The sequence below is a fragment of the Cynocephalus volans genome, chromosome 15 (assembly GCF_027409185.1).
Source record: "Cynocephalus volans isolate mCynVol1 chromosome 15, mCynVol1.pri, whole genome shotgun sequence".
Classification (NCBI taxonomy): Eukaryota; Metazoa; Chordata; class Mammalia; order Dermoptera; family Cynocephalidae; genus Cynocephalus; species Cynocephalus volans.
The window spans coordinates 43,072,393-43,086,341 of record NC_084474.1 but is presented as its reverse complement, the minus strand read 5'-3'; the positions used below and the strand labels follow the sequence as shown (position 1 = coordinate 43,086,341).

The window sequence follows — 13,949 nt, the reverse complement described above, 5'->3', positions numbered from 1 at the left end:
CACCATCCACAAACGATACTCAATAATATTTATTAACAGCAACTTTTCATAGGAAACCATGGAGGCCAGAAGGCAGTGGAATGACATGCTCAAAGTGCTGAAAAAAACTGCTGCCAGTCAAGAATTCTGTATTTAGCAAATCTAGTCTTCTAAAATGAAGGAGACTAATGACATTCCCAGATAAAGACTGAGAGAACTTGTCACCTGCAGAGTTGCTCTACAAGAAATAGAGAGCCCTTCAGACTGAAAAAAAGTACAGTATGTGGTAATTTGGTTTCAAGAAAAAAGTAAAGAGTGTCAACAGATATAATTACATGGATAATTACAAAAGACAGTATAAATATACATTTTAATCTTTTTCAATTACAAAAAAGAAAATAGATCACTCAAATAACATGTTGGGAGTGGTGGAGCTGACCTAGAAAACCAAATATTTACACTTTCAGTTTACAGCTTTTTAACTATATCCATGTAATGATACCTCAGTTGGAGGAAAACTGTGCTTACTTATTAAATACATGTGAATACTGAAGGCTATTATTGGATATTACTTTGTTAAAATTTAGCCAAAGTGTATACAAGTGCAGTGAAATATTAGGAAATGAAATAGCTGCATAAGGACAATGAATTAAAGAGATTTTTAAAAATTATCAGTTAAATTGTTGGTAAAGTGTAGTCCTTATAATATCAACTCAGGCACAAAACTGTCTGGGTTTGATTCCCAGTTCCATCCCTGAAAAACTAGGTAGCATTAAGCAATTCACTGAAAATGTAAACAAGTGGAGGAAGCACTATGTGACATTTGGAAGTTGGCCTGGTATTCGCAGCTAGCCACATACTTCTTGGTATGGTTTGAATGTCCCCACAAGCTTGTGTTGAAACCTAACTTCCAATATGGTGGTGGAAGGTGGGGCCTTTAAGAGGTGATAGGGTTGTGAGTACTGTGTCCTCATGAATGGATTGATCCATTCATGGAATAATGGGTTTTCATGGGCATGGTTCTGATGGCTTTATAAGGAAAATAAGTGAGAAGGTTAGGTCTCTAGCTCATGCCATCCTCACTGTGTCACTCCCTGCATCACCAGGGGACCCCATAGAAAGTTCCCAACAAGAAGAAGGTCCTTGCCACAAGAGGCCCCTGAAACATAAATTTCCAAGCCTCTGAAAGTATAAGAAATAAAATTTGTTTGTTTATAAATTACTCAGTTTCAAGTATTCTGTTATAAATGACAGGAAATGGACTAATACACTTCTCCTACTGGAGAATTTGCACAGAATACAAACCTCAGATAAGGTGTTTCCATGACCACAATAAAATGAGACAAGGAAGGGCACTTCAAAATTTTGCCTAAGCACAGACAAAAGCAAGGTCGCTTTGCCACCTACAAAATACCAAACACCGTATCTTTTGGCTACAATAAGCAGCTGGTACTTCTTCATCAATTACAGATTTATCTTCATTCTAGTCCCCCCTTATGATACATAAGATTTATTGACATATGCTGCTTTCTGACATCATTTGATCTAGAATCAATTTCCACTTTCTTAGACTGTCCCCCCAAACACCTAATCAAAACATCGAATTTTCTAACAGATTCTCTCTAATGCCCTCTTACTGAGACAATATTTGGTTCTCGATCATATATGTTCTCCCTCATTACAATGAGTAATAAATCCAACTCAGTCAACCATAGGGGTGTCTCTCATGGTTATTGGATGTAGGGCATTGATATCACTTAAGATTTTTATACCTCAGCTTCCTGATCTGTAAAATAGGGATATTAAATGTACACATCTCAGTGGGTTGTTGTGAACATTCAATGAGAGAAAACATGTAAAGCATGTACAATAATGCCTGGCACACAGTGAATGTTCCACAATGATAAAGTGAGAGAATCAGCTTAGAACCTAAGGCAGTACATCCCATAAAAATATACTAATTTTTGAAAATAGATGTGGAAAAACAGAAGTCTCCAAGTCTCTCACCCACACCTAAGGCTCAGAAAAGTTGAGAATGAAAATTGGTAAAGGATTTGTGAAGAGGATTTTTCTAAAGAACTCTGCGCTAAGCCTCACCATCCCATCCCCAAGAAACTGTGATTAGAAATATCTCTTTATCACTTCAATTGATAGAGAGGATCTTCAACAAGACCACCCAGAGAGCATTAAATTTATTCTCAGAAGCTATAAAACACAGTACGCTATTATCCGACTATCCCTTGAGAAGTCTAAATGTAAGAGATTGGCTGGTTGCTGACAAACAAGCTGTATAAGCAGCTGCTTTGGAACTGGCCTGCCTGCTCAGTTTGCCAGGGCAAAGAATGGGGGAGTGTCTTCCTGTGTAGACTCTCTTATGTAGAACAGATATGGACTCATGCATAAGAGAGATGAATCCCAGTAGAGTTATACTGGGGATGGAGTAGGGGGATAGTGAATTGGCCTCAGTAGAAGAAATCTGAAGTTAGTCCCGAATTTCTGGGGAGGAAAATGTGTTACCCTATTAAGAAATTACAGGTGAAGCATTAGGGATTTCTAAAATCCTTTGAAGGTGCTGACTAGGAAAGAGTTAACTCAAAACAACTGTCAAACACAGAAAGTGAGAAGACAATGTATCACAGTAATAGTTAATTTAAAACATTTTCACTCCCTTTATCACTTTTTTGTCATCCTCTTCTCCCCAATTCTCCATTTGACCCCACGGCAGAGATTAGACACCACAAGTGGAAAACTGGGTGATGGAAGTGGGCAACAAAGATGTCTACAACACTCTCCTTACAAATTGGTCTCCAGCATTGTGGCAGCAGAATTCTCAGGTGGTCTTTTGCCCACAGTGTTGCTCCTATGCTTCTGTTACATCATACAGCAGAGGGGTGTGGCAGATTCAATTAAGGATACTAACGAGTTGACCTTAAAATAGATTGTTGAGGTGGACCTAGCTCAATCATATGAATAAAGAATTCATAGCAAAAGCAAAGGGTTTTCTTCAAGTGGCAGGGAAGAGGAAGTCACAAAAATTCAAAATGTGAGAGAGATTCAAGGGAAGGGATTCCACATTGCTGAGACGAAGAATTCAAGGTTGACGGAGAAGCCTCTAGTGGCTGAGACTGACTCCAGCTGACAACCAGCAAGAAAACAGGGGCCTCAGTTCTATAACCGCAAGGAACTGACATCTGGCAATTTGAATGAACTTGAAGGTAGACTCTTCTCCAGAGTCTCTAAATTAGAGCCCAGCCTTGCCAGCACTTTGATTTCAGCTGTGTGAGAACCTAAGAATAGAACCCATTCAAACCTGCCCAGTCATCTAACCTACAAAACTGTGAGATAATAAATGGGTGTTGTTTTAAGCTATTAAATTGACGGCAATTTGTTACATAGCAATAGAAAGCTAATACAAGCATGTATCAGGCTAAATTTATTAACACATCAATTGAGAATATTTGGCTACTAAAAATGACTTATATGGCATTTTATGACAAGAGTGATCATAAAATCATTACACTCAGTCTTTAAAGGGCAGGGAAAGAACTTCTCTAGCTGAACAAGAATCAAAGAATGTGGGAGGAATTGTAAAATTCATTCTTGAATGCTTCCTATAAGTTGGGCTTGTTCAGTAAACCAAGTATTTATTGTATATCCAACAATTAATAGAGGCCATTCATAAACCCATAGTACTGCCAGCTTTAAAACCTTTCTACACTAGGAAAACAAACATTATATTTAAGCTTTGTAACCTAAATGTATCAAAATTGTATGATATTATTGTCATCAATAGCAAAAAAACCTTACTTAGTAGTGGACCTTATTGGACACGGTATGGCAAGGCAAACAGAACCTTTGAATCACTGAGCATAACATTCATCAAGGGTTACATTTTGTAGTAGAACAACAAGTTGTTTCAAGTGTAGCATTAAGGTAGAGCATATTGGCAAATTTGAAAACAGAAAATTTGACATCTTACTTCTACCTTTCTTATAACAGACTAAAATTAACTCTGCCATCTAAAAAAAAAAATCCTGAAATCAACTTTGCTCAAAATCCATAGATTAAAATGGTTTAATTTTTTGTTTGAAAAACAACTTACCTAAAAGTCAAACTCAAACACAATCAATGATTTATTTTTATACAAACAGAAAGAACAAAAATCTTTACAAAGTTTGTCAGTGGCCAAGTATATATAGTCAGTCTGCAATATGAAGGTCAATACTATTTTCTGGTTAATGTTTTTTCTTTATATACACACTCACATATATTTATAAATATATACATCATTATAAATATATGCAATATATAATATTTCATAAGGTAAATTTAATTTCTCCAAGTAAGAATTACTTTTAAATGTCAACAAGATGTTATAAATGTCTAACTGCTTTTCTCATTAGCAAAACAGTTCTTTAATATGTTTATAAAATACCTAATGGAATAAAATAATGTACTGAGAAACAGTTACATGATATAAAATTTTTTTCACTCAGTCAAAGCTTTGTGCAAAAAAAGAAAATAAAACAAAAATTTTAATGAAATTAATTTATATTTTAATCTGTATTAGCAAAGAGTATAAAGAATCACTGAGAAAATATTTTTAAGTGTTTTTAACTTATTTAAAAATGTGTCACGTTTATTTTTAATGTGCAAATGCATTCTTATAACAAGATTTATACCACAAAGCAAAAAACAAAAAGACAAAGAGCAAAGGGGGAAAGGGAAGCATATTTCCTATGGCAAATTATTAAAGAGTTTAAACTCTTTTGATTAGTGTTGTTAACACATCAGAAACCTGACGATAGCTTGTCTTAGCATTAAGGAGAAAAATACTGTTGTGTTGGGAAGAAAGTCTTTTTGATAAGAATATATTTACTGCCCTTGAAATGCTTAACAGACCTAACAGATGTATCTATAATTTAAAAAGAAAAAAAGATATCCTATGCTTTTGATCAAGCAAATCACCATGAGAGATAAAAGTTATTGGAAACTTTTCCCGTTTTAAAAACAAACAAAAAGGAACCTCCATACTGTTATTTCATACCATTCTCCGTAATGGCTGTAATAATTTACACTAATTTACAGTCCCACTAAAAGGGAGGAAAGATTCCCCTTTCTCTGCATCCTCACCAGTATTTGTTATTCTCTGTCTTTTTAAAAATAGCCAGTCTAACTGGGGTCATCTCAAAGTGGTTTTGATTTGCATTTCCCTGATGATTAGTAATGTTGAGCATTTTTTCATGTACCTGTTGGCCATTTGTATTCCTCTTTTGAGAGACATTTATTCAGCTCCTTTGCCCATTTTTAAATTGGATTATTTGTTTTCTTACTGTAAAGTTGTTTGAGATCTTTGTACATTCTGGATATTAATCCCTTAAACAACTACCACACAATCCAGCAATCTACTTCTGGGTATATATGCAAAAAATGGAAATCATCATGTTGAAGGGATTTCTACACTTCTGTGTTTATCACAGATCTATTTACAATAGCCAGGCTATGGAACCAACCTAAATGTCCATTAATGGATGACTGGATAAGGAAAATGTGGTATTGTGTATATACACAATGGAATACTACTCAGCCATAAAAAAGAATGAAATTCTGCTATTTGTAGCAACATGAGCCTGGAGAAAAGTATGTTAGGTGGAATAAACCAGACACAGAAAGAGAAATACCACATCCTCACTCATAAATGGGAGCCCAATCCATAAACAAACAAATAAACAATAAAGAAAGAGAAAGAAAGAAACAACAATTGCAATAATACACTGAACTTTTAGAAGAAGAGAACAGATCTGTGGTAACTAGAAGTGGAAAGAGGGAGGGGGTTTATGAGAAATTAATGAGAAATCAGTTAATGGACACAAAGAATGATTACGTATTATAATAATGAATAAGCTAACTAACCTTATTTGACCATCACATATTGTACACAACTATTGATAGTCAACTTTGTACCCCACAAACATGTATAATCGATTATGCTTGAATAAAAAAAAGTTATAAAACAAAGCAAAAAACTTTCAGATAGTTTGTAGCAATGTCGCCTTTGAATTGGAATTTTCCTTTTGGGAAAGATTAGTTAAATCCCATAACTACCCCTTATTTTTCAATCATGCATGGATGTATAAGATATACTAAATAACAGTGGTAATTCATTTTTTTATATAAAAAGCAATATTTTTTTCATTCAAAAGTAGTATACTTATTTTCGTGGTGGGATGAGAATTTCAGATATCAGTAAAATTAAAATAGTTATGCTTATTTACATTATCTTTCATATAAATGACTTGATATGTATATAAGTTATGCATCTCAACAAAAATGTACTACCTGCATAAAATTAATAATCAGAAAAACTATATTCTGGTCATTATATAAAAAAAATGAGTAAATTTGTATTTGCTTAAATATGATAATTGTTCTTTCTCATTTTATTTGATGCTCAAGGTAATACCTGAAAAGCATGCAACATAGATTTTAAAAATATATTTTTTCTATCTTCCAGAAGTTAACCTAAATAAACAAGGAGATTACTTCTCAAATTCTTCTAAATATTGCAAAATTAATTGTTCTATTCTGTGAAGGTTAATTCTAGCTGTCAACTTAATCAGATTAAGGAATACCAAGAAACCTGGTAAAGCTGTCTTTTTAGGTGTGTTGCAAAGGTGTTTCTAGAAGAAATTAGTATGAGAGCCTGAGTGCATTGGATGGAAAAGACCTGACCTCAGTGTGGGTGGGAACCATCCAATACAATGGCGGCCCAAAGACAACAAAAGACAAAGAAAAAAGGTATTATCTCTCTCTCTACCCACTGGAGCTGAAATACACTCTTCTCTCCTGTCCATGGATATCAGAGCTCAAGACTCTTCAGCTTTTGGGTTTCAAGATTTACACGAAGGACACCATAAGCTTCCCTGGTTTTAAGGCCTTCGGACATGGACTGAGCCACTCTACCAGCAACCAGTTTGCAGATGGCCTATCACAGGACTTTTCTTCACAATTGTGACTTACAGCAAGGAGATCATTAGCTTACCTGGTTTTGAGGCCTTTGGACTTGGACTGAGCCACACTACCTGCATCCGGTTTGTAGGACTTCTCTGCGTAATCAAGTGAGCTAATTCCCCTAATAAATCCCCTCTCATATATTTATAACATATCCTATTGATTCTGTCTCTATGGAAAACCCTGACTAATACAATGTCTTCCTGTATGATTGCATATAGATAGCTGTATATATAATTCTTCAGACAGAACATTTAACATTTATGCCACCTTTTATATTTCCTAGATTCTATTCTACCCATTCCCAGGTACAGATATAGTGAAGAAGTTGCTCCCTTTTGGTATTTACTAAATATTGTTGACTCATTTAAGGTGAACTTGAGCTCTACATGATTTATATGTGAACAAATAGAGAATGTGACCTATATATATGTGGAAAGATTTGATCTTTAATTTTTTAGTTATACCTTTGCAATTCTAAAATAATTTTTATATTTGACAATCCTTGACAAATTAGAAAGTGAAGGCGATGTAATCAACATATGAACATATATTTAGTTTTAATGGCCCATCTCAAATTTAAAAGTTATTTCTAACACCAATGTCATATAACTGCTAAAAATAACTCTGTCTTTTTAAAGATAATTTGTTATACATATATGTGTGGTACAAAGTTGACTTTCAGTAGCTGTGTACAATGTGTGATGGTCAGATCAGGATAGTTAGCTTATTCGTTATAATATGTAATCATTCTTTGTGTCCATTAACCAATTTCTTATTCACACCCCCCTCCTCCCCTCCGCTTTTCACCTCTAGTAACCACAATTCTTTTCTCTCTAAAAGTTCAACATATTATTGTGATTGTTGTTTCTTTCTTTCTCTCTCTCTGCTCTCTCTTTATTGTTTGTTTGTTTATTTATGGATTCAGCTCTCACTTAGGAGTAAGGACATGCTGTATTTATCTTTCTGTGTCTGGCCTATTTCACTTAATAAAAATTTTTTCAGGCTCATCCATATTGCTGCAAATGGAAAAATTTCATTCTTTTTTATGGCTGAGTAGTATTCTACTGTGTGTATATACCACAGTTTCCTTATCCAGTCACCCACTGATGAGCATTTAGGTTGGTTCCACAGTCTGGCTATTGTAAATAGAGCTGCAATAAACATGGGAGTGCAGGTATCCCTTCGACATGATGATTTCCAATCCTCTGGACATACACCCAGTAGTGGGATTGCTGGATCATATGAAGTTCTATCTGTAGTTGTTTGAGGAACCTCCACAGTGTTCTCCATAATGGCTGTACTGTTTTACAGTCCCATCAATAGTGTAGGAGGGCTCCCCTTTCTCCACATCCTTGCCAGCATTTGTTATTCTCTGTCTTTTTTATAATAGCCAGTCTGACTGGGGTGAGGTGATATCTCAAAGTGGTTCTGATTTGCATTTCCCTGAGGATTAATGATGTTAAGCATTTTTTCATATATCTGTTGGCCACTTGTATGTCCTGCTTTTAGAAATGTCTATTCAGCTCTTTTGCCCATTTTTTAATTGGATTCTTTGTTTTATTTACTGTAAAGTTGTTCGAGCTCCTTGTATCTTGTGGATATTAATCCCTTGTTGGATGTGTAGTTTGCGAATGTTTTCTCCCATTCTGTAGGTTGTCTTTTCACTCTGTTGAATGTTTCCTTTGCTCTGCCGAGCATTTTAGTTTGATATAATCCAAATTGCTTATTTTTTCTTCTGTTGTCTGTGCTTTTGATGTCTTATTCATAAAGTTTTTGCCCAGTCCTGGATCCTGGAGTGTTTCCCCTATGTTTTCTTCAAGGATTTTTAACATCACAGGTCTTATATTTAAATCTTTAATCCATTTTGAGTTGATTTTGGTATATGGTAAAAGGTACAGATCAAGTTTCAATCTTCTACATATGGATATCCAGCTTTCCCACCACTATTTATTGAAGAGGCTCTCCTTTCCACATTGTATGTTTTTAATAACTCTTGACAGAAAGATGACATATGGATTTTGTTCGTGTTTATTTTTTCTAGTTTGGCATTTTTATTTGTCTTTAACTTGATTTTTTTTTCCTTTATGAGGTTTATTTCATTCGAGTCTAGGACTAACATGGTAGACTTTTAGTTACTATCACAGTTTTTTTTTGTGTGTGTGTCTATCTTTTTATTGAAACATAGTTGATAATACATATTTGTGAGGTACACAGTTGACTACCAATACTGTGCAAAATATGTGATGATCAAATCAGGACAATTAGCATGTTCGTCATTACAGTACATAATCATTCTTTGTGTCCACTAACCAATTTGTGATGTCTTTATTTATTTATTTGTTTGTTTATTTATTTATTTATTTATTACAAATATTCATGAGAGAGAAAGCTAATTGTCACCCCTCCTGCCCATGAAGTGAGGGCCAGATTTATACTGGTGGCACCCATTAACAGAAATTACTTTTGTACACTTTGTCCCCTCCCAATTATCTCCCAACCTCTCTTCCCCTCCCCCTCATCCCCCACTCCAATTTGTAGCCCTAGGAATGTTCCCTCCCTCTGTTGGATCACAGCACTACTGTTGTCTTTCTTTCCTGCCTTCCTATTTCTCTTAGCTCCCACATATGAGTGAGCACATTTGTATTCATCCCTGTGTGCTTTGCTTATTTCACTCAACTTAAGTTTCTCCAGGTTCATCCATGTTGTTGCAAATGGGAGTATTTAATTCTTTTTTATGGCAGAGTAGTATTCCATAGTATATATATATACCACAGTTTCCTTATCCAATCATCCATTGATGGACATTTAGTTTGGTTCCATATCTTGGCTACTGTAAACAGAGCTGTGATAAACATGGGAGGGCAGGTGTCTCTTCAACATGATGATTTCCATTCCTCTGGATAAATACCCATAAGAGGAATTGCTGGATTATATGGAAGATCTATGTGTAGTTGTTTGAGAAACCTCCATAATGTTTTCCATAGTGGTTGCACTAATTTACAGTCCCACCAACAGTGCAAGAGTGTTCCCTTCTCTCCACACCCTTGCTAGCATCTGTTATTCACCATCTTTTTGATTATAGCCAGTCTAACTGGAGTGAGGTGGTATCTCAATGTGGTTTTAATTTGCATTTCCCTAATGACTAGTGATGTTGAGCATTTTTTCATGTATCTGTTGACCATTTGTATGTCTTCCTTTTAAAAATATCTATCCAGCTCCTTAGCACATTTTTTAATTGGTTCATTTATTTTTTTACTGTATAATTGCTTGAGTTCTATGTATATTCAGGATATTAATCCCTTATTAAAAGCATAGTTAGCAAAAATTTTCTCTCACTCTGGAGGTTGTCTTTTCACTCTGTTGAGTGTTTCCTTTGCTATGCAGAAACTTTTTTTTTTTTTTTTTTTTTTTTTTTTTTTTTTTTTTTTTGTCTTTTTCGTGACCGGCACTCAGCCAGTGAGTGCATCGGCCATTCCTATATAGGATCCGAACCCGCGGCGGGAGCGTCGCCACGCTGCTAGCGCAGCACGCTACCGAGTGCGCCACGGGCTCGGCCCTATGCAGAAACTTTTTAGTTTGATATAGTTTCTAGACACATATAAATTACCAAGACTGAACCAAGAAGACATAGAAAACCTGAACAGACCAACAACAAGCAAGGAAATTGAAGTGGTAATTAGCAATCTTCCAACAAGAAAAAAAAAGTCTGGGTCCAGACAGCTTTACAGCTGAATTCTACAAAACTTTTAAAGAGGAGGTAATACCAATTCTCCTCAAAGTATTCTAAGCAATTGAAACTACTAGTCTCCCAAACTCACTCTGTGAGGCCAACATAACTCTGATAAAGACACAACCAAAAAAGAAAATTGTAGGCCAATATCCTTGATGAACCTAGATGCTAAAATACTCAACAAAATATTAGCAATCAGAATACAGCAACATATTAAAAAAATTACACACTATGATCAAGTGGGATTCATCCCAGGGATGCAAGGATAGTTTAACATATGAAAGTCAATAAATGTGATACACCACATCAACAAACTCAAGGACAAAGTTCATATGATTATCTAAATACATGCTGGAAAAGCATTTGATAAAATTCAACATCCCTTCATGATAAATATTCTCAGCAAAGTAGGCATAGAAAGAAAATATCTTAACACAATAAAAGCCATTTATGACAAGCCCACCGCCAGTATCATTCTGAATGGGGAAAAATTGAAGGCCTTCCCCTTAAGGACAGGAACAAGGCAAGGATGTCCACTTTCAACACATCTATTCAGCACAGTACTGGAGGTACTAGCTAGAGCAATCAGGCAAGAGAAAGAAATAAAGGGAATCCAGAGTGGAAAAGATGAAGTCAAATTATCTCTATTTGCAGATGACATGATACTATATATAGAAAAACCTGAAGACTCTATCAAAAAACCCCTAGAGCTGATTAATAGTTTCAGTAACATTGCAGGATATGAAATAAATGCCCCCAAGTCAGTAGCATTTATATACTCAAATAATGAATTAACAGAAAGAGAAATAAAGTAAGTAAGCCCATTTACAATTGTCACCAAAAAAATAAGATACCTAGGGATCAATTTAACCAAGGAGGTGAAAGACCTCTACAATGAGAACTACAAACAACTTCTGAAAGAAATTAAAGAAGACACAAAAAGTTGGAAAGATATTCCATGCTCTTGTATTGGAAGAATTAACATTGTGAAAATGTCTATACTACCAAAAGTGATCTACAGATTCAATGCAATCCCCATCAAAATACCAATGACATTCTTCACAGAAATGGAAAAAACAATCTTACCTTTCATATGGAAAAACGAAAGACCCCAGATAGTCAAAGCAATCCAGAGCAAAAAAAAAAAAAAAAAAAAAGCCAGAGGCATACTCTGCCTGACTTCCAATTATACTACAAAGCTGTTGTAACCAAAACAGCATGGTACTGGTATAAAAATAGACATTCAGACCAGTGGAGTAGAATAGAGAATTCAGAAGTTACTCCTCAGGTTTACAGCCATCTGATATTAGACAAAGGCAACAAAAACCTACATTGGGGAAAAGATTGCCTCTTCAATAAGTGGTTCTGGAAAAATTGGATATCCATATGCAGAAGAATGAAACTAGATATGCATCCCCTACCATACACTAAAATCAACTCAAAATGGATTAAAAACCCAGGTATAAGACCCGAAACTATAAAATTACTAAGGGAAAATACAAGTGAAACACTTCAGCAGTTAGGTCAGGGCACAGGCTTTATGAACATGAGCCTGAAAGCACAAGAAGCAAAAGAAAAAATAAACAAATGGGACTATATCTAACTTGATATTTTTAAGGCTCATTTTACTTTCTCTTGAAAAAAAAATGAGTCATTTCTCTTGAGTCCTGTCCATGCTATCTAATGAATATGGATTCATATTTCAGGTTATAAAAGGAGTGAGATAGATGGAGACAAAATGAGGTAATATGAAAATGCATATTAAAGACCATTGTTCTTCATGTGTGAAGATGATCCCTTTAGCAAAGTTAACCATTAATGTTTTCATTACAATTATTTAGTTTTTAAAACATACTTGTAGGGCTGGCTGGTTTGCTCAGTTGGTTAGAGTATGGTGTTATAAAATGTACTTTTAACTCTCTTGGAATAAAATATAAAATACTTACAAATAGAAATAAAAATACTTTCTGAAATAAACACAATATATTATTTGCTTATGAGTTGTGGCCAAACAAGGAAAACATAGCCCTCAATCACATTTACATTTAGGGAATGTTTAATGAGATGCACACTATGTCAGTAGCTTTATAACATCAGTCTAAAATGAATGAACTATAGAAAAAAATTTAAATGTAAATAACACATGCACAAACAAAACTAAATCTTGTACTATACCACCTATTTGAATTATACACCAATACTTTTTAAACTATTCCAAAAAATTGAAACAGAGGCCATTCTCCCAGACTCATTCTATGTCTGATGCTTCATGTCTGGTTCATATGTCTGGCCATTCTCCCAGACTCATTCTTTGTCTGATTTTGGCAACTGGGTGATTCTGGCCTCGTAGAATGAGACATCATTCTGATATCAAAATCAGACAAAGACACAACAAAAAAGAAAGAAAGCCACAGGCCAATATCTTTAATGAATATAGATGCAAAAATCCTCACCAAGATATTAGCAAACAGAATACAAGAGCACATCATAATCATTATAAACCATGATCAAGTGGGATTTGTCCTAGGGATGAAAGGATGGTTCAACAGGTGCAAATCAGTAAATGTGATACACCACATCAACAAAAGCGAAGACAAAAATCATGATTACCTCAATAGATGCAGAAAAAGCATTTGACAAAATTCAGCATCTCTTCATGATAAAGATGCTTAACAAATTAGGTATAGAAGGAAGATGTCTCAACATGATAAAAGCTATATATGACAAACCCACCAACATTGTCCTAAAAGTGGAAAAGTTGAAAGCTTTTCCTTTAAGAACAGGAACAAGACAAGGATGCCTACTCTCACCACTCCTATTTAACATAGTATTGGAAGTATTAGCCATAGCAATCAGGCAAAAGAAAAAAATAAAGGGCATCGAAATTGGAAGACAGATTTAAATTCTCACTGTTCACAGATGGCATGATCCTATGTATAGAAAAACCTATAACCTCTACCAAGAATACTCATAGAGCTCGTAAATGAATTCAGTAAAGTTGCAGAATGCAATGTCAACATACAAAAATCAGTAGTGTTCTTATACACCAACAACAAACAAGCAGAAAAAGAAAGGACGCCCATTTACAATAGCTACAGAAAGAATAAAATACCTGGCAAAGGAGATTCTAATACATGCTTGAAATACTTTTATGTGTGTAATGGTTAATTTTACATGTCAACTTGATTGGGCTAAGGTATGTCCAGGTAGCTGGTAAAACATTATT

The 13,949-nt window shown here is 34.8% G+C and overlaps 1 protein-coding gene across 1 annotated transcript in view; it reads right to left on the bottom strand.

Annotated features, from left to right (window-relative positions):
- Positions 1–13,949, bottom strand: part of CNBD1 (cyclic nucleotide binding domain containing 1) — a 493,815-nt gene that overhangs the window by 76,450 nt on the left and 403,416 nt on the right. The window contains exon 11 of the mRNA XM_063079257.1: positions 3,959–3,964. Coding sequence (XP_062935327.1) covers positions 3,959–3,964 — 6 coding nt within the window. The remainder of the gene's footprint in view (positions 1–3,958; positions 3,965–13,949) is intronic.